This window comes from Taudactylus pleione, unplaced genomic scaffold (assembly GCF_031769625.1).
Source record: "Taudactylus pleione unplaced genomic scaffold, aTauple2 ptg001021l, whole genome shotgun sequence".
NCBI classification, from domain to species: Eukaryota; Metazoa; Chordata; class Amphibia; order Anura; family Myobatrachidae; genus Taudactylus; species Taudactylus pleione.
The window spans coordinates 755,955-778,079 of record NW_028285422.1 but is presented as its reverse complement, the minus strand read 5'-3'; the positions used below and the strand labels follow the sequence as shown (position 1 = coordinate 778,079).

Sequence of the window (22,125 nt, the reverse complement as noted above, 5' to 3'; positions counted from 1 at the left end):
AAATCCCCTTCACGGAGAGGACCCTGACGTCATCAATCAGCGTGTAAACACTCCCTGCACTTGCGGTGCAGCTGCCGGGCAGCAGAATGTTGCGGTAAGTACCGGGATCGCTCGAACTTATTTATAATATATCCCGAGAGGTACAGGGCTACAGCACAGGCAGATGGGAATATGACTATCCCACACATAGGGGGCGCGCACTCACAGGCAGCCACTGATATGGGCGGGGCATATTAAACGGTTTTGTTTTGGTTTCTCTAGTCTACTGTATATAGGTCGCAGGTTTATGACATTATATGCATAATGCTATGATGACGTTAACGGAACAGGAAGTGGTTGCAGGTAATATGGTGGACACCGAGGCTGCACCACCGACAGCGGAGGATGCGGGACTCACTGCTGCCGATGCAGCGGTAGTAGTGGAGCAGCTGGAGAAAGTGGAGGCGGGGGAGACCGAGGTGAGCGGAGATCGCTGTGTGTGCTGAGACCGCCGTTTAGGATGCGGCACATTACATCGGAGACCATGATATATGAAGATGCGGGAGAGGTGGAGGCAGAGCGCTGTGTCCTGTATCCCGCTCTCCTCTGGTGATCTGACGTCCTGTACAGGAGCCTCCTCCTGCAGGGAGAAGATAATCACTCACCGTATAGGGGGTTGTTGTTAGATTCAAGTTGGAGTAGGGATGGTCATATAAAAAAGACAGATAACAGCGCTAATAGGGGGCATATATGGGGCTCCATTTACAAATGAAAAGTAACCCCTTTAGCGTTCACTGAAGGGGTTATGCCGCTTTTCTGTATTTAGTAAACAGCGGTAATCTTAGATTACCGCTGTTTGTACAGCATCGCTCTCGCTATCTTTCAGATGGTGAGAGCGATACAGGCCCCATTGCTGGCAACAGAGACCCGGCGGTGCCTTTCTGGCTTCAGCGAAGCCTTCCAGGTACTGCTGGGTCTCCTTGTCATGCACATGCGCAGACGGACCGTCGCGCATGACACTGGAGCCCTGTTGCTGGCAGCGTTAGGCTGCCAGCAGCCCAGTTGAGGAGGAGGATTCCGCTGGACTTCGCGGGACCTCGCCGGAGGGGTAAGTATTACTAAATACAAGTGGAATTTTTGTTTGTATCACAGTGATACTAAATAAAAATTGGTGCTGGTATATCCCTTCGTTTGTAAATATGGCCCATGGTCTCTAAAGTGGGGTTTTAGAAATGTACCTTATAACCAAAACTATATACAGATACACATGGCTTGTTTAAAAAAACATTTAATTGACACATCAATAACCTATAAGGAAAAAGGGTTTACTGCGCTCCAATATTATTGCAGGGACACAGGAAAAACACAGATCACATGAGATTTCAAAATTTAATTAAATAATCTGTAACAAACACAGTAGCAATATAAAAATATTGGATATGACAATACACTCCAATGATTAGTTATTATAAAATAAAAGTAGAAGTGGAAGATTATAAAAAACAATATAAACCATAAATTCGCAAAAACGGGACAAGAGGAGTTGATCAGGCTCCAATATCAATATCAACATCAATAACCTATCACCTCCTGTAGGGGGAGTAGTGATATACATATACGAATAAAACAGATTGTAAAAGAAGGTTACTGGTAATCAGCGTACAGCTGACTGAAGTACAGAGATCGCACTGAGCAAAAAAAAGTGTCCCTGGGACCCCTCACTTTCAAAAATTCGGGTCCTACTCCACAGTTTCTGGGTCCCATCACAATCTATGCTTTTAAACTCCCCATATGCCCTTCGCATACTATAAACTATGGAAAAGCACAGTCATAATATTTGTGCAGTGCTGGGAGCAGAGGGCCGGATACAAAGATGGACGGATTTGCAGAGCCGCACACAAGTGGCTGGGACCACCATCTCGACGGATTGTGGCGATTGTTGCTTCTTTGGACAGGCTGCAGGAGCGCTTCCCGCAGACTGACCGGGTACTGGCCACGTAAGAGGCCAGGAATCTGCGTCCGTCGGTGCAGACCCTGGCCTCGTCTCCAAGAAAACTGGGTCTTCACGCCCCCGTTTCTGGGAACAGTGACCATGCATGCCCCCCAAATGCTGCAACATGTCAATCATGTTGTGGCTGGGGGGGGCGTCTGCGAGCGAGTTCAGGGCTCCTTCCACACGGAAACGCGTTGAGCCTATGGTTACTGGTTTCCCTACCCATTTGGCTTCACTTGAGGAAAATAATATTTGGACTTACTACCAACAGATCCAGACTGGCTGCCCTTCTGATTAGAGATACTTCCAATATATGAGGATACGATTACTGCGAGGACACCTTGCTAAAGTAACCAGGAATGGTAACATCTCCATCTATTTAAAATTGCTGGACATTATACCTGGACATATTTATTCATTTGCACATTTCCACAACAGTGATTTCCATCAAAGGGTGGGATACTACAGTCAGCTGTACGCTGAATACCACTAACCTTCTTTTACAATCTGTTTTATTCCTATATGTATATCACTACTCCCCCCCTACAGGAGGTGATAGGTTATTAATGTGTCAATTAAATGTTTTTTTAACCAAGCCATGTGTATCTATATATAGTTTTGGTTACAAGGTAAGTTTCTCAAACCCCACTTTAGAGACCATATATGCCCCCTATTAGCGCTGTTATCTATCTTTTTTATATTGCTTTATATATTGAGATTAACACCCTCCTTTTTAACAGCTGCTCACTGACGAGCACCACTCCATTTATTTCTTTTTATGGCCATCGATCATTCATAATAATCGATGGTTTAAGGACGCTGTTGAATGTTTTTCCCAACGATGAGGGAGAATCTGATGGTCTCCCTCCATCAATGAAAGAACATAACCATATTTATTTTTTTTTTATTTTTCTCTTTCAAGGTGTCGGGACATGGAGCATAGCTCTGCCCCCCAACATCCGCTAAACCACGCCTCCGGTTCTGAGTTGCCCATGACTCAGGGAACAGGGATGACCATCGTTTGGTGAAGCCATCGATTGTCATCCATTGCATAGTTGCTTACCATCGATGGTCACTTTCTATTTTGCCATCGATGGTAACCATACCGATGGCCATTCCTAAGTTGGAGAAAGGACCTCTGAAGTCACAACCACGAAGACCGATATGGCAGGGCCGGTCAGCTACCAGTGTTACTATCCACGTTTGCATAGTGGGGGGAATATAAATCTGTGGCTAGTGAACACTTTTGGCCCCCTGTTCTGAACCTTGCTTTTCCCCCTGTTGACGCGAGTCACATGGGTGTGACGTCAGAGGTCCTGTAAACCACTTCACTTTATTTAGATCTAGCCATTTGGGTATGGCCTGCAGGTCTTTGCCTGCAAAGATGGGTACATTTTCTTAGTGATAAATGCTCTTTTCTCTAAAAATCAAGTATGAAAGACCCACTGCCACCAGGATTCTCCAGCTTTCTCCTGCAATATTTTCCACATGTAAAGCTTTGGAAAGTGTATTTATCATTGCAGCTGAATTTGTGAGTTTGCTGTTCCTTGTTCTGTTATCTCAAGATGGCGATAACTGAAGATGAATATAAAATGTTTTATTGTTTGAAGAAAGTATTTTTTTTTTTCAATGGACAATATATTTAAAATAATCTCTTTAATTTTTATGTCTCAATTTAAAAATTCTACAAATTGCTTGCAGCAAATTTAGTTTAGCATCTGTGATGCTTCATGAATTTTCCATCTGTATCTACAATCACCTGTCCGGTGAGGTCCAGCAGTGTCTCCCATCCTCTGTGGTATCCTCTACTGTGCTGCCAGCAGCCTAATGGTTCATGCACATAATACTTCAACCCAGTATGTTGTCGGCAATAGGGACTGTACCGCTTATGTAATTTATAGATGGTGTAACGGTTTCTACATAAACAGCGGTATGCTAAGCTTAACTCTGGTTGCTAAATGTAGGATTCTGGTCATAACCCCTTTTAGTATCAGACACAAGTGCTATAAAGGTATTATGACACATTCTTAAATGGATTCTGTAGCCTGCAAAATGAAAGTTGAAAGAAGACAGGCGACCTCTGGTATAGTATTCTAAAACAATATCTGTTTGAGTAATCAATGTAAAATAGAAAGTGGCGAAACAGTGCTAGTGGGTATTACCTTTGAGCACAATAAAAATCTCATGTGCAGCTTGGTCAATATGTAAAAAAATATTTAATAAGATTTAAACATGTCAATATGTGACAGTATAAAATTATATATGCATGCATTAATGAACACAATAACTTGTGAAAGTGAGAACAGTGTCCTCTGTTCCAGATAACTGATTTAAGAGGACTTCGGGACTAATTTCAAACAGACCAATTGATGATATGGTAGTGTGAGAGAAACACAAATGTTCCGGTTTAATATTCAGTAGTAGAAAAACTTGTATTACCCAATTTTTCCAAAGTATTCCATGCAGATCTCAATTAGCAAGGCGTCCTTGCAAAAGGTCTTTTCAGAGGCAGCAAGTGGTGTGGATGGGTACCTCTACTGTTGTTACTGGTCCGAAAAGACACTGTAAGGGTAGGCAAACCGCTCCATGTGTTTCTGTGTGGAATAGAACCACACCTTCCTCAGGAGCAAGTGTATAATTGCATCCTGAGGTGGCGAGCAGGAATGTTTTGGGCACCCAAATTGCTGTTTGGGTGCGCTAACCTAAACTTGACATGGGTGCAGCATTTTATGTCTAATTGGGCGCAACATGCGCAAGAAGGCATTGATGACCAAATACAATTGCATATCGCCCCCGGATCTCCCGTCACTTTAGACAGGAGATTGGGCGCAATAATACAATTGAATCCTCCCATAGTGTTTGTCAGTTATGCAATATAACACAAGAAACAGAAAACCACAAAACAGAAGGCATAACAGAAATTAGGTTAATACAGTTCCATTCAATGGCATTTCAGAAACAGCAAATCTCATAAATGTCATCAAGCAGGAGCAAGAGAAGGCAAGGGCCTGTAAGTTAGAGGCACAACATGAAAGCCCAGGCATAGGAGTATTCCGCCCATAACCTATAAATAATATATCATATTTGGAGACACTGGAAAAAGCAATACCTAACCTGAACATGTGGTACATCAAATCAATGAATCTGTCGCAGTAAATATCATTCAGTATGTTCAAAGATTTTAAGTATATTGAGTTGGGTCAGCAGACACCCCCCCCCCCCCACCCATTTTTTGTCAAACCTTTAACAACCACCTCCCTATGGCCGCCCTCCTTTCGTGATAAAGAACTTAAAAAATAAACCGCTTAACAAGTCCCACTGAAGAAGGTACCTTTGCTGGCCTAAACTTCAATATTGCCTAAAAAGAGCTATAAGGGGGAAATTTGAATCGTAGATTTTCACACGGTGAAGGGATCAAATTTAGCATCTATTTGAACATGAGGGAGATTGGTGTGCTTTATTGAGGCTAGCGGAGAAACCCTTTGGAGCAGGTCGGGTGCTTGCTCGCAACTGGGGCACATTCACTAGCAGACTTTGTAACGACTGCACGATTTGTTTCACAGTTTGTGCTGTGCCTACACTGAATGTTAAATCACACATGCCCAACCTGTCGTTATCAGGTTGTCCAGCATGTTCGGGCAGTGATTGATGTCGGAAACGACCAACAGGAGCGTGTATTGCTGGTCGTTTCCAACATTAATGTGCCCGATTCATGAGCGATTGAACGATATCGTTCTTGTTCAATCACACAAAGAAATCGGCAAGTGGATGTGCGCCCTAAGAGACTGTGCGATTGTACCTGGAAATTTACCCACCTCATCGGCATCTCACCCCAACCTCCAAAGAATCATCGGAGCTGCCGGCTGTGCATGTGCTGGGCCTCTAGGAGGAATAAACACAGCGGGAGTGACAGTGGAGGGAGCCTGTCCCTGGTAATACTGACCGGAGGACTGTATGTTACTGGCCGGAGGATCTGAGAAATCGGCTTACCGGAGTACTAATTCACTGCAGGCTGAGTGACTGATATGCCGGCCACCTAAGGACTGTGCGTATACTCCCAACAGTTCTTTGAACACTATGACCCGTATTCAATTAGAGGTCAAAAGTCGGAAAGTTTTCGCTTGTCTGACTTTTTCGACTCATGCGCCTGTTTCAGAGTCTAATTCATTCCGTGTGCGTTCCCGCTTTTCGCCTCATTCAATTGCAAAACAGGCGTAAATGGAAATAGGCGAATGTGGAAGAGGCAAAAAATACTGAAAGAATTGGGAAAAATCAGTCTGTACCCCAGAAAAATATACACTAACATAGGAAATCAATGTAGATGTGTACTAATAGCCATAATAAAGCTATTTTGGGTACTCAAGTTGTGTAATTAAGTTGTAAAAGTGGTGAAGAATGGCATAAAGCAGTACTTTTTGGTGAAAATAAGTAGTCCTCCTGTCATATTTGGGGTACTTGAAAATGGGTGCTAGTATATTTTTATGTCTCTAAAGTGAAGTTTTTAAAAACGTGAAAAATCCATCCTAAAAACACCTGACCCATACTTGCAGCCTCCCAAGAAGCCTATTTTGCTAGTTTTCATGCTTGTCCCCCCACTTTTTACATTTTCACCCAAAAAATTACATGTCTTTTTTGGGGTGTTCTTAGGTTTTCGTTTTAATTTTTTTTTGCAGATTTGTCCTTTTGGGGGGCTGTCCCAAGGGTTCTGAGTCATTTGCACCCCAAAATAAAGATTTTGCACTTCTCTTCACCTGCAGAGGAGAATCTTTTTTGCCGAATTCAATGCATCGAGTTTCCACTTAGGCGAAATCGTTATGGAATTGAATTAGGTGAAAAGTTTTTAGGCAATATTTTCGCCAAAAAAACAGACAAAAAAAGGGCATTTCCTTCATTGGATATTTTCCATGTTGCAAAGTTATCTCTCAACAAGCACTGATTGAATTAAGCGGATACGATTTATAAGCATCTCTACAACACTCTCTACGTGTTTGCCAGGGGATGCAGTCAGGATACCGACGTGCGCTATCCCGCCCGCCGATATCCCGACACCTACCTACATGGGACTAAATAAACATAGGCGTTGAAATCCTGACGCCTATCATTAGCCCTGCTACGCAATCCTGACACCCTGCATACCGAACGAAGGTATGCAGGGTGTCTTAGCGTCTAGCCGCGGGGGGGGGGGGAGGTTTAGGTATAGGGACCCCTGGGGGGACTTAGGGTTAGGCACCCGCCGGGAGGGATAGGGTAAGGGAAGGAGGAGTTAGGGTTAGACACACCTCCAGGAGGGTTAGGTTTAGGGTGGGGGGGTTAGGATTAGGCACTAGGGGGATGTTAGGGTTAGGCACCCCTAAGAGGAGGGGAGGGTTAGGGTACTTACCTTCAGCTGTCGGGATTACGACCCACCGAGCTGCGACTGTCAGTATTTGATCCGGCAGCTAAACAGCCGCTGGCATATTACATACTGATTCAGTTTGCCAGTGCTCACTATTTTTGATTGACAATATTATAGCTATTTATATTCATATATATGAAGTCTTAATACACGATTCATGTGCATTTAGAGATGTATATGTATTTTTATTCTTTTGTTATGTGATTTTACACTCCTTTTAAATAGGAGATTGTATCTTGATTTTGAGTATTGTCCTGTGATAAGCGCCACCTATTATTGTCTTTGTGATCTATTTGAACATGAAGGCTGGAACTGACATTGACCAAGAACTTATTCCAGGATCTAAATACCTTCCTACAGATCCACAAACTGTGTGTGTGAAAGTCTCATCAGGTTTGTGGCACTTTCTACACTTCTCAGTTTCTTTGTCTGCATTGCGCAGGAGAGACAGGTGTAATTTTTTTTTTTCAGTTTTAAATCGCTTACTAAACAGCCTTGGCGGGGCAATGAAATTAGACTTAATGGGCGCTATGTTTCAGAACGGTACACCGCGGCCAGCAACTTTCCAAGTATTTTCTTGCGCCCTCATATTGATGCACAGGAAAAACTTGAAATGTTGTGCTACTATTACGGGCAAATATATAAGGAGCAAAACATCTGTCCCCCCCCCCCCCCTGAATTAAACGGGTCTTTAATTGTTATCATTATTATTGGCAGTATATTGTCAATCGACAGCATGTAGTCTGTCTGTGTTATGCTGCATACATACGGTCAGATTTTGTTTCAGATATGAATGATAATGATTGTCTCAATCGTTCATATCTTTGACATGTAGGGCATGCATCGACGAACGATGCACGTTCCCGCATGTCTGATAACGATCTCTGACATCGACTGTTTCAGTCAGGTTTTAACGATTTCATTCATTTTTATACTGTCGGCAGTCGTTCAACGATCATCAAATCTGACCGTGTGTATGCACCATTAGACTTAAATTATATTGGATAACTTATTAAGGTGAGTTGTCTCTGAGCCCTTTATATGTATTTCAATGGGTATATTGAATGGAGGTAAGTATTTAGAAACCACTTAAGAATTTTTTTTACCCATTAGGCAGCTAGGGAATCCATTTCTACAGCTTTCTTGTTGCTCACTGAACCCTTACATGTCCTGTATCACGGTACAATGTTTCTCTCACTTTTATATATGGTCTCATGTTGCTTTGTCAGGTGAAAGCAGCTGGAAGTGCTGCTGTACCACTAACAGGAGAAACACCAGATTTACTCGGTGCTAAAAAAGTGAAGGTGGAAGTAAAGGAGAGAAGAGAAAAGAAGCAAAAAGTAGATGAAGATGAAATTCAAAAAATGCAGTAAGTAACAGTGGTAGTTGTCTAATGATACGAGGACACACAAGTGGGAAGAAGACCATGGGCAGGTAAGATATGGATGGGACTATATAGGCAAGTGCGAGAGAGGCTACATCCTGTGTAAGATTACAACAAATACAATGTATATATCCCATACTTAAAATGTCCTAAATGTGGGAATAAGAACTTGGCTGTTCCTCAGATGACTCCCAGAATATGTATTTCTACTTCAGGATCCATAGGGGGTCCACAGGGTTGACCTTGGGGTATAGCTGGATCTGGATCTACGGGCACCACGCAGTTAAAGCTTTGCTGCTCCCAGGATGCACTTGGATCCGTCCTCCTCTATACCCCACCCCCGACCACAGGCACCTCAGTTTTAGTTGGTGCCCGGCCGGAGTCGGGTCACCCTGTCGCAGTGGGGCTGCAGGAGCAGCCCCTAAGCTTTATTTTAAAAGATAATTTTTTTTATTTTTTTCTACTTTTTTTACACTGTTAGAGCGGCAGCATCAGACTGTCCTTTAGGACGTCCACGCTGCCGCTCCTTCTCCCCGCTGGTGCCGCGACGCCAGTACAGCTCTGGGGATCGCGGCGGGACCCCAGAGCCTGGACTGGCCGGGCTCTGGGGACTCCCTTGACTGCTGCCGGACACGACGGGGATCAGGTAAGCGGCCCGCGGATACTTTTTATGAAGTCAGAAGCCTCCGGTCTCTGGGGACAGACCGGAGGCACTAGCGGCGGCGGGCTCCCCCTCTATTGAGGAATACCCCGCGTGTCCGCTAGACCACCAGGGTAACAGGCTGGTAGCGGGACCGGCAACCCGGGGGTTAATTGCTAGCCAGGGGAGGCAGCCTTCCCTGTCTAGCGGCTCCTCCCCTCAGCTCAGCGCGCCTTTCAACTAGCAGTCTGGCGTCGCTGAGCTGCTCTTATCTCTCGGCCACTCCTCCTCTGAGGTCTCCGGTGGCCATCTTTACTGGCAGGCATCGCAGACTCCTAGGCGGTATCAAGTGGACCGGTCCCCCTGTGTACCTCTCCCCTGCTAAAGGACAGTGTACACAGTGCTATAGCCCCCCCAGACACTGAATCTGGGCGGTTGATTGTAGTGAAAGGTGCAGTGAGTACTAACTTTTCTGCATTGTATGTGACTATTGCTAGTGCTGCCTGTCTGTGACTTATTCTCCTTGCTGTCAGCTTATAACTATCCCTTTCCTTCTCCTACGGCCCGGCAGGGGTGTGGGGGAAGGGCGTTTTTCTGAGACCCTCACTTATATAAATCACGTATTTGTGGGGTCAGTCACATACTGTTGTGTTCTACACAGTACCATATCTGGGCTGTTGTGTCTCATACTGGTGAGTGCGCGGGTGTTAAAACCGTAATTCCTCTGGTGATACGTATTTCTGGTGATTTACGGAATCATGTCTGATGAGGAGACTGAGCGCTCTGTGGCTCCTGTGCTGTTTTCCTGCAGACGCTGTGCTGCTGGAGTTGATGGGGAGGACTTATCTCAGGATGGTCTGTGCGCGCAGTGCCAGTTGGTACCGGGCCCCTCCAACCCCCCTGTATCACAGGACCCTCCTTGGGCGATGTTTTCACAGGTGCTGGCGTCTATTGCGGACCGGTTATCGGTCCCATCAGCGGTCCCTTCTAGGGCGTTGCTGCAGCCCACCATCCCCCATTCCCCGGGTGTTCCACAAATGTTGCGGTCTCCCCCCCGGGGCCCAGACTGTGGGTCCTTACTCGGGACTGCCTGTGTATGTGCAGTCTTCCCCAGTGACGCGTCAGTCTGTAGTGCCTTTGCAGAGTTTTGCTCCGACGGCTCCTCCGCCTTGGGTGGATGTTCTCTCCAGCTCCGTACAGAGTCTGGCGGCTTCATCTTCGGCGTTTCAGTCCATGTTGCAAGGTGATGTACCACCAAGGGCGTCTAAACGTCCGGTTGTGAGTTCACTAGCTGCGCAGTTGTCGGACTCGGAAGTGTCCTCAGATGATTGAGAAATCCATGAGGACTCTGACTCATGGGGCAGGAGGTGGAAGCTAAGTCCTCTATTAATGTTCCAGCCTTAGTTAGGGCGGTGCGGGCTATCCTACATGTTGAGGATGATGCGCCGGCTCCTAGGTCGAAGTTACCTAATTTTAAAAAGGCCAAGGTGACTTCTACTGTGTTCCCCCTGTCTGATCAATTATCGGATCATATGGCGGCGGCCTGGCAATTACCCAGTAAGAGGTTCCATCCACAGAAGAGGTTGGCGGCGAACTATCCTTTTCCTGAAGCTCATTGCAGGAAATGGGAGACTCCGCCGGCGGTGGATTCCCACGTTACCCGCTTGATCAAAAGCGCGACGCTGCCATTGCCGTCTATCTCCACTTTGAAGGATCCCACGGACAGGAAGGTGGAGACTTGTTTAAAGTCCATTTATTCTCTTTCCGGGGCGGTGACTCGCCCGTCCATGGCTATCTCCTGGGTGGCTAAAGCCATTGAGGCATGGGCCAATGCCTTGGAGGATACCTTTCCTGATGAGGCTCCGGATATCCCGAGAGCGTTAGTGGGACAGATGCGGGATGCAGCTTCCTATATTGGGTAGCGTCTTTGGATGCCAGTCTGCTCACTTCTAGGGTGTCGGCTGCAGCGGTGTCTGCTCGGCGCTCCCTGTGGCTGAGGTCCTGGAGGGCTGATGCAGATTCAAAAAAGGGTCTGGAGGCCTTGCCTTTTAATGGTGATATACTATTTGGTCCGGATTTGGACAAAATAGTGGATACTTTGGCTAAGTCCAAGTCGGCTTTCCTCCCTTCGGCCTCTGCGCCGGCTAAAGTGAGGAGCTCTGCCTTTCGGTCCTTTCGGGTTCAGGGTAAGGCCAAGGGCCAGTCCTTCCCGAGACATTCGGCGACCAAGGCCGCACCCAAGCCCAAGAAGCAAGCATGGAGTGCTCGGCGCCCTTCTTCCAAGCAGGAAGATAAGCCTGCTGCCTGATGGGACGGGCCTCTCTCTGGGGGACCCCAGAGTGGGAGGCCGACTTCTCCAATTCGCCCAGTGTTGGCACAATACCACCACGGATGCCTGGGTTCGAGAAGTAGTCTCTCAGGGGTACGCCCTGTCTTTTCGGTTCAGGCCGCCCCACCAGTTTTTCTGTACGAGTCCTTCTCTGGACAAGACCAAAGCTGGTCAGATTCAGGTAGCTACAAGCAGGGGTCATTGTTCCCGTTCCGCAGTCTCAGCGCGGGACGGGGTACTATTCTACTCTGTTTCTGGTACAGAAACCCAATGGTTCTCATCGCCCTATCCTGAATTTGAAGTCTCTGAACAGATACCTCAGAGTTCCCAGGTTCAGGATGGAAACGTTGCGTTCCATCATTCTGGCAATGGAACCCGGGGATTATATGGTCTCCCTCGATATCCAGGACGCCTATCTCCATGTGCCCATAGCACCGGCACATCAGCCGTATCTGAGGTTTGCTATCCTGAACCATCACTACCAATTTCGGGCGTTGCCTTTCGGCCTTTCCACGGCTCCGAGGGTGTTCACCAAGGTGATGGCAGTTATGGCTGCCCACCTTCGGGGTCGGGGTCTACGTCTGTTGCCGTACCTGGACGATCTTCTGCTGCTGGCGAGCTCCCCGGAGGTGCTTCTTTGACATCTCCACCTGACCATTGCTTGTCTTCAAGCACACGGGTGGTTGATAAATTGGAAGAAGTCCTCCCTGATTCCATCACAGCGGATGGTTCATTTGGGAGCCCAGCTGGATTCTCGTCAGCAACGGATTTTCCTGACTTCGGAGAAGGTCTCCTCCCTGCATCTGCGGATACACAGTTGCCTCAGCAGTTGCCGCCTGTCGGTCCATTCAGCTATGAGAGTTCTGGGGTCCATGGTGTCGACATTCGACATGGTGGAATTTGCTCAGTTCCATTCCCAGCCCCTGCAGGGGCTGATTCTATCGGAATGGAACGGGTTACCTCACCGGATCCACTCGCAGATGCTGGTGTTGTCCCCGGAGGTTCGGCAGTCTTTGGCTTGGTGGCTTCAGACAGTGCATTTGGTCGAGGGGTGCCCCTTTTGGATCCCGGACTGGGTCCTGCTCACGACGGATGCCAGTCTCCGGGGTTGGGGGGCAGTGACCGGCTCATTATCGCTTCAGGGTCGTTGGTCCGCGGAAGAAGCACTTCTCCCCATCAACATCCTGGAACTGCGGGCTGTGTACAGGGCCCTGCAGTCGTCCGGTCCCGCTCTTCACGGAAGGGCGGTTCAGGTGCAGTCCGACAATGCCACCACGGTGGCGTACATCAACCACCAATGGGGAACTCGCAGTCGGGTAGCCATGTCGGAGGTGTCTCGCATTCTTGCTGGGCGGAGTGTCACGATCCAGCGATCTCGGCAGTCTTCATTCCCGGAGTCCTCAATTGGGAGGCGGACTTCCTCAGCCGTCACGACGTGCATCCCGGGGAATGGTCGCTTCACCAAGAGGTGTTTCAGCTACTCGTGGACAGGTGGGGGCTGCCGGAGCTGGACTTGATGGCCTCCCGTCACAATCACAAGTTGCCCGTTTACGGGTCAAGGACAAGAGACGCAGGCGCCTGTCTGGTAGATGCTCTGTCGGTGAAATGGACGTTTCACCTGGCGTATCTGTTTCCTCCGATATCTCTGCTTCCTCGGGTTCTGCGGAAATTCAAGCAGGACGGCGGCACGCTCGACCTGGTGGCTCCGGCGTGGCCCAGACATCCTTGGTACTCCGATCTGAGGTGCGGCTCCATCGACGCTCCGTACCTTCTGCCCTTGTTGTCTCAAGGGCCCTGCCTTTACCCGGATCTGGGTCGGCTGTCTTTGACGGCGTGGCTCTTGAGACAGCCGTCTTGAGGTCTAGGGGTTTCTCCAGTTCGGTCATTGGTACCATGCTTAGGGCAATCAAGCCTGCTTCCGCGCGGATTTACCACAGGGTGTGGCGCACTTATTTTCAGTGGTGTGAATCCAGAAACTATGACCCGCAGGTGTTCCGGGTTTCCAGAATCTTGGAGTTTCTTCAATCGGGTTTGGACCTCGGCTTACGCCTGGCCTCTCTGAAGGTTCATGTGTCTGGTTTGTCCGTGTGGTTTCAGCGACGGATTGCTACACTGCCAGATGTTCACACCTTTTTCCAAGGTGTTCTCAGGATCCAGCCTCCCTTCGTGCCTCCGGTGGCTCCGTGGGACTTGGCGGTGGTACTGAGGGTCTTGCAGGGTCCTCCTTTTGAGCCGCTTCAGTCGGTGGAGCTCAAGTGGCTGACGTTTAAGACCATTTTTCTCCTGGCAATTGCTTCTGCCAGGAGGGTTTCAGAATTGGGGGCGCTTTCCTGTCGCCCTCCTTTTCTGATTTTTCACCAGGACAGGGCAGTGCTCCACACGCGTCCTGAGTTTTTTGCCCAAAGTGGTTTCAAAGTTCCACATTAATCAGGAACTTGTTGTGCCAGCTTTTCAGTCACCTGATCTTTCTGCTGGTGAGGCTTCCTTGGATGTGGTCCGGGCACTTAGAATCTATGTGGACCGGACTGCTTCGGTTAGGAATTCGGATTCTTTGTTTGTCTCCTCTTCGGTTTTCACAAGAGGGGTTGGCCTGCCAACAAGCAAACGTTAGCCCGTTGGCTTCGTTCAGTTATTTGTGAGGCTTATGCACAGGAGGGTTTACCTGTGCCAGCCTCTGTTAAGGCTCATTCCACTCGTTCTGTGGGTCCCTCTTGGGCTGCTAGACGTGGCACCTCCGCTGTTCAGCTGTGTAAGGCGGCTACTTGGTCTTCAATTCAGACGTTTTTGAGGTTTTATGCGTTTGACACCTTCGCCTCTCAGGATGCATCCTTTGGGCGCCGGGTACTCCTTTCAGCACAGGAGCGTCCCCGCCCTTAGTTGAACTGCTTTGGGACATCCCCAAGGTCAACCCTGTGGACCCCCTATGGACCCTGAAGTAGAAAACAAGAGATATGGTAAGAACTTACCTTTGTTATCTCTGTTTCTACGAAGTCCATAGGGTCCACAGGGCGCCCGCCCTGACTCACCTGGCTTCAAATGGGCTGTGTGGCTGGTCAACGGTTTTCCGTCTCCCATTTCTGTGAGTATGGTTTCTTGTGTGTTCCAGTCTTCCTTCTCTCTGTTTAGTCTCCTCCTCCGACCTTGGCTGCTTACCAACTGAGGTGCCTGTGGTCGGGTGCGGGGTATAGAGGAGGACGGACCCAAGTGCATCCTGGGAGCAGCAAAGCTTTAACTGCGTGGTGCCCGTGGATCCAGATCCAGCTATACCCCAAGGTCAACCCTGTGGACCCTATGGACTTCGTAGAAACAGAGATAACAAAGGTAAGTTCTTACCATATCTCTTGTTATTTAGGCTATGCCTAGAAAAGTGGTTAGGGAAACCTGTCCTAATGTTTGTTTAACTTCATTGTTTTTGCTACGGCCATCATTTATAAAAAATTCATGGCAGGAGAAAATCTTTCATAGAATTCTCAGTGTAAAGGGAATAGTCGGCGACTTCCTTACTAGGTGCCCAGGCTGTACTTTATTGCTTTACCATTTCTAGTGAATTTTGCATCTGGATTCAGGGTTATTCACAGAGGTGCCTTATGTTTTAGAATGTTTTGTAGTATATACAGTATGGTATTTTCACATTATTGGTCACCTCTTTGCTTTCACTTAGGGGCATATGTATCAAAGCTTGATGTGAGATAAAATTGTGAAATTATATATCACCAACCAATCCGCTCCTAACTATCATTTCTTAAACACAGCCTGCAAAATGTAAGTTAGAAGCTGATTGGTCGGTGATATAATTTTACACTTTTATCTCACATCAAGCTTTGATACATATGCCCCTTAGACAGCTGAACTCGCTGAATTCCCTCCTTAGTGTATTTAAGTAGCTATATTTTAAATGTTTTGCATTATCTGAAATTGTATTACTGTATCTCAATGTATTTCTTAGTTGGGGTTTTGTTTTATTTGTATTTTATAATTGATCACATTTTTTTTATTAAATTACTTTTGATTTGAGATAAAAACTGGGTAAGGTATGGGAATTAAGGTGTTGATGTATAGCAACCAGTCAGGTGGTACTTATTTTATAGAATGTACTTGATAAATGCTACCTGAAAGCTGACTGGTTGCTGTGGGCAACTTCACCACTGGTCCACTTCTCCACTCTGCCCTGCTTGACACGTTAACCTCTTAGGCTTTCACAGTGATTCTTGTATTGATGGCCTTTTCCCTTCTTTAGAATTTTGGTGTCCTCCTTCTCAGAAGAACAGCTGAATCGCTATGAGATGTACCGACGCTCTGCATTCCCTAAAGCTGCCATCAAACGGGTATTGAATCATTATAGACCTGCTAAAATCCTTTCTCTTCTCTCCTACTTAATTCCCTACCATCTATGATCTTTTGCTCTCCATTCATTCGATTTTAAACGTGCTCACCCCAACGGGAAAAAAATTCTTACTGTTGAATGCCGCCTTACCAATGAAACGTATGTGTTTACCAGTGCAGGCAACATAATAAAATACAACCTAACAGATGGGCAGCACTGATGAACTCTGTGTTACCAAAGGTTTCTGGATTGTATTGGCATTGTAAGAGTTCAGTTCTGCTCCCAATCTTCCAGATGTTAGGATCTCTCACTGGCTGAGCTATTGCATTGCTATTAGAAGCAACAAAGTGCAGGGGGTCTTCCCTCTATTGTAGTAGCTTTTTGTTTGTTTTATTTCTTAGTCAGACACAATTTTGATAGGAATTTTTTAAGGGCACCTATAACGCGAATGCATACATCTTGGAAGATACATCCATGCATTAGATAAGTGTGCTTTTTTATTAAGAAGTTTGTACTATGCCTTTTGTGCTATCCAAGTAGATTCTGCATTAATGTCTCTCCTGACCTAGATTGCCAACCACTTCGATACATGTTGCTGAAGCTAGCAGATCCACCTGCACTAGAGTGCACGTTGTTCTGATTGAAAACCTCAGTTGTCCTTTGCCCTATACTGCCTACATGCTAGTTTTTTCTCTTTTTTTTTTTTTTTTTTTTTTTTCTTCTTTCAACTTTAGTGTATTCGTTCCAAGAAGTAATAACATGATCTATCCAGAGTGTTAAGCCTTTTAGTGTTTCTAATGGTATATATATCTATTGCTTTATATTGTCATTTGTTCTCTTCCTTCCAGCTGATTCAGTCCATAACAGGCTGCTCCGTGTCCCAGAATGTTGTCATCGCCATGTCCGGTATTGCCAAGGTGTTTGTAGGAGAGGTTGTAGAGGAAGGTAATTGGATGGTCCATTTGTGGCTGGTTTGTTACTGGTCTTTTCAGTAGAAAAGATGAAATGTAAAGAAAAATGTAACTTTCTGTTGATCTGCTTGCCAGTGTCATGTCTGTGAGATGTGTAATTATCCTTTATAGGGGGGGTACATTTTATATTTTAATGTATTCTACCAAATTGTATTCCCTGGTGACCATAAGGCTCTCTTCTTGTACAATTTGAAAACCTTTAATTTCCTATTTAACTCCATGGCAACCATCCACCTTGGTCAGCTGAATAGAGACAGGAAAAATAAACACCCTGGAAGGTATATTCATGTTAAGGGGCATTCCTGTTCCCAGCAAGTCTGGCATCCTCCAGGTGTACAAGCAGTGACATTGGGTCTCCCTGGGACACTACTTCTAAGTTAAATGCAGCCTTTCTTTTCTCTCTGAGTGTGGCACAAGGTAACCAGAGCCTATATCACCTCCCTTCTGGATCACGTCTCTGTGCTGAGTGCCGGGAAGGTATGCGCATGCTGAAACTTTGCTTTAGTGGAATTTCAGCACCATGGAGCCTGAGCCCCCCCCCCCCCCCCCCCCAAAAGGCCACGGGAATAGTACTCCTAACACATCTGCTATGTGAATTCTTTAATTCTCTGAAGCAAGGTTGTGAGCTGACTCATCACTTGCTGCACTAATAATCATATGCCGTCTCTGACTTAATATGCCCCCATGATTTATTGTCTGACAGTTATTAGGGAGTACTGTTTGCCGATAGACTGACCTGTAAGCGAGGGAGAAATGGGAGTGCAATATGTAAATGACCATGCCCTTTGTATTGTTTGTATATACATTTTGTACAACTGTCTGTTGTAGTTTTATGCTTTTGTTTTTTTTTTTTTATATACATTACCTAGCTCTGGACGTTTGTGAAAAGTGGGGGGAAAACCCTCCGCTGCAGCCTCGGCACATGAGGGAAGCGCTCAGGAGATTAAAATCCAGGGGACAGATTCCAAACTCCAAACATAAGAAGATTGTGTTCAGCTGATGTGATGGAACATATAAAGCGAGCCTTTGCAGTGCCATGGTGAGGAAAGGCTGCTGGAGTCTGTAGTGCAAATGGTATCTAGGGTATTATAGAATATACTACTGGTAATCCTATGTTGCTACAGAATTCGCTTCATGTCACTTTCATAGAAAGTATGGGAATATAAATCTACCTGGTTCCACTTCGAACAGGTTGCCATATAATTTTATTTTGTTCTAGTGAGTAACTAATTGTAATAACTGTTATATGATCAGATATTTCTCTGCAAAGCAGTAACACATTGGTAGTAACCCTATAAGTGTAGGGACAGGCAGCCTGTTTCTGAATTACATCATAATGCATAGCCAGCCATTATGACTGTTGAGAATTTGTAGACACATTACTTAATAATTATTGTGCCTATGGAATCAGCAGTGTGAAATGTGTATACTGGTATTTGTTTTTGTAGCCTGGAATTGTTGCAATGTTTTTTTTATTTATATAGATTTAAATAAATCCTGTTTTATGACCATTTTTTTTTTTTCTTCTTTTCTTCATGAATACACAATTGTGCCTGTAATTTTCCTGTTCTCTTTTCATTCATTGATTATTTTCCAACACAATGAGTGTTGGTGAATAAAATTAAATGAGTAAAACTGGACCATAGATAACTATATTATAAGTAAATTAAACTATATGGGAGATATAAAAAAATAAGACCTACACTTGTTATATAGGTATTTGTGTATTAAATGAGAGACTCCAGTTTATTAATTTATTATTTATAAGCTACATACATATTTTACACATTTAAGTGTACAGCGATAGTTGAATCCTGCGGCTTTCTTCCATGTTTAATTACTGGTAGATGCCGGGGAGCACAAGGGGAAAAAATGTTAGTCTTATACAGGCGCCATTTTCAAACCATGAGCAAAAATGTGAATTTGAGATGGTACAGCTATGGAAGAATAGAGGTGTGCGTTGCTCCCACAATTGTATACAAGCAGGGACTATCTGACTGCACACTCCATTCCAAAATTATTACAAAGTCTCAAGCATTACTACATTTACTGGACTGATAGATATACACAAATGATAAAATCACAATTCAAGAAGCATATTAAAACATATGACTGATTTGATAAATATTAATTCTTGTATGGTCATTTGCCAAAACCATTAGATTATAACAGGTTATGATGTATTGGTGCTTATTTTGAATAATTGATTTCTCCCCTTATACAATAGAGGACGTGCCGTAGATAGATTCACTGTAGAGCGAGGCAATATTGTAGCCCACCTGCTGAATAGTCCATTGTTAGCCTGTTGAAGCTTTTCAGTTACTGGCAAATAACCATACAAGAAGTAATATTCTCAAATCAGTCATATGTTTTAGTATGCTTATTGAATTGTGATTTTATCATATGTGTATATCTAGTAATCCAATACATTTCATATTGCTTGAGCCTTTGTAGTATATTTGAATTTAGTGTAGTCAGTCCATGGAAGAGAGCACAGGTGGGCATCATTGATCCATTTATTAAAAAATGCGGCCATAGAAATGTGATGGACATGAAGACTGAAATAAAAGGAAAGGTGTGTGTGTGTGTGTTTGTCCATTTGTATAAGCTGCACATTTTCTCATAGAGAAGTTACCACGCTAGAGATCTGTATAGCTACTAGAAATAGCAGAAACTACTGTATGCTTTGTGTACTGGACCTTACAGTTAAGTGTCAGCTTTTCTACTTTGAATTCACTGTAGTAGTCATATTGAGCATACCTTCCTTGTTAGTCTGCCTGCACATCGAGCAGCAATGAGGAGGCACAAATCTCTGTACCAACTCCTGCTGACAACTGACATTGTGACTTGTCTGTAGCTACAGACCGCACACAGAAGAAGTGGCAATCAAGCTAGTGGCATCATACAGCAGGAGGAGCAGTTACACCAGGTACACAATAGATGATGTCTTCCAATCCGGATTGGACCACATATATTGGGCACATCGTCTAGTGTGTACCTGTTATGTTGCTGACTATGCGCGCTCCCGCGCATAGTCAGCAACATAGTGGGTATGACAGTCTAGTGTTTAGCCTCCAGAGCTAGGGCCTAGAAACCTGCAGGAGTCCCTTGTTAGCTACAGAGTCTAGCCTGGTTAGCATGGCACCAAATTTTTGGTGGGTTTCAGTATCTTGACTGAAACCTGCCACAGCAGTTGGGAACTACTCTGACAACTAACTGTCACATACCTGTACGTCTGTGGTTTTAGCTATTTGGCAGAATCAGCCTGGGATGATACCTGGCTCAATTATTGTTGAGCCACTGCAGCTTTCTGCATATTCAGAGGTTGTAAGAGAAGGACATTATTTCTCTACTTCATTTGCTGTGTCTGCTAGGAGGAAAACCAGATGACTGAGTGCTCAGCCAGTGATTATCAGCTCCCTAGATGGTGCCACCTAGTGTCTTGCCACAGACACTAAGTATAACTCGTTCAGAACTGGTCTCAATAACGTAAAAATTCTGCATTGGTCCCGTCTTGGTGAAGGTTTGTCCCTGAAGTCAAATGGAGCGCTGATGTATAATTTTTCTACTTCAGGGTCCATTGGGTATCCACAGGTACCTTGGGGTATAGGCGATGGTGGCAGACTTCGGGCACCTCAGAGTTAAATTTTTCAGCCTCCCGGGATGCACTGGGGTCCCTCTCCTATACCCCGAGCCAAGGCAAATCAGTTTCGTAGGTGCCCGGCTTGGAGTCAGATCACCATATTCAGAGGGGAGCTGTTACAGCCCCTGAAGTTTATTTTCAAGCAGCTTTGCTGCACAAGATGAGCTGTACAGCATAGACAGTCATCCAGATGTCTATGCTGTCGCTCCTTCACCCCGCAGGACCAGAACGCCGGTACTGATCCAGGGATGCTGGTGGGTAGCTAGCGATGACCCCAGAATATCCCTGACTGTGACCGGATTCAAGTGGGTCAGGTAAGCGGCGGGTCCCCGCCGATTCAGTCATTTGGCCCTCAGGCAGGAGGGTCCCTGGGGACAAGCTGCACGTGGAGCCAGGTCCTGATCCTGCGCTTTCCACTAGACCACCAGGGACAGCGGGCTGCAGCAGTGTGGATATGCTCCAGCGTCCCAGGGGTTAATAGCATGCCAGGGCAGCGCGCCTTCCCTGTCTCACAGCCGGCGGCTCCCCCGCTGCACAGTGACTTTCCACAGCGGTCTGGTGAGCTGTGTCAGCGCTCCTCCCCCAGGCCCGCCTCCTCTCAGCTCCTCGACGGCCATTTTCTAGAAAGTGCAACCGCTGTTGGAGTTTGATACAGGTGGCATCGCGGTCTGGGTCCCCCCGCATACCTCTCCTCTGATAAGGTCAGTGTATGCTACCAGGCTCTGGTCTGTGTAGTTGATCACAGTGCTTGTAGTGCAGGTTATTTAATTATTTCTGCATTGTATGTGACTATATGCTAGCACTGTCTGACTGTACATTCACTTCTGACTGTCAGCCATTTTACTATCCCTGTTCTTCCTCTGCTAAAGCTCTTGCGGTGCGGTGTTGCAGGGTGTTCATTGCCTCACAGTAAACAAAGTGTTTTTCTGTGTGGGGAGTCACATACGCTCCATTTACACTCATGTCTGGGAGTGAACGTGAATATCCTCTTCAGCTAAAATGTACCAAATGTAATGTACTGTTAGCGGAGGGAGATGTGAACGCTGAAGGTTTATGCAGGGCATGTTATCTTATATCACGCCCGATTTCTGTTACTGCGCCTGTACAGGAACCACCCTGGGCTTGTTTTGCTAAGGCACTTACAACCCTTGTGGCCCAGTTGGCGACGTTCCCCTGCGTTTCCCCAGATGGGATTATCGCAGCAGACGGTAGTCTTATCACCCATACAGGGGTTCCCCAGGCAGTTGATACCTCAGGGTCTCCCGGTTTCGCCCCCCAGGTCTCGCAGGAGCCTGTGTGGGTAAATTCATTGTCCACTATGGTGCAGCACCTGACAGACGTTTTATAGGGGGGGGGTCACCATTGCGGCCTTTATTGTCTCAGTATGATGATGACATGACGTCTGATGACTGTGAAATTATTGACTTTTCAGACCAAGTGCCCCTTTGTGCAAAGAAGGCGGAGCCT

The 22,125-nt window shown here is 46.0% G+C and overlaps 1 protein-coding gene across 1 annotated transcript; it reads left to right on the top strand.

The window, feature by feature from the left end:
* Positions 1 to 293: 293 nt before the first annotated feature.
* Positions 294 to 18,526, top strand: TAF11 (TATA-box binding protein associated factor 11). Its single transcript, XM_088461155.1, has 5 exons — positions 294 to 458; positions 8,597 to 8,736; positions 15,958 to 16,045; positions 16,893 to 16,989; positions 17,885 to 18,526. Exons 1-5 carry the CDS (start codon positions 297 to 299, stop codon positions 18,013 to 18,015), a joined length of 618 nt encoding a protein of 205 aa, XP_088317281.1. The 5' UTR covers positions 294 to 296; the 3' UTR covers positions 18,016 to 18,526.
* The last annotated feature ends 3,599 nt before the right edge of the window (positions 18,527 to 22,125 follow it).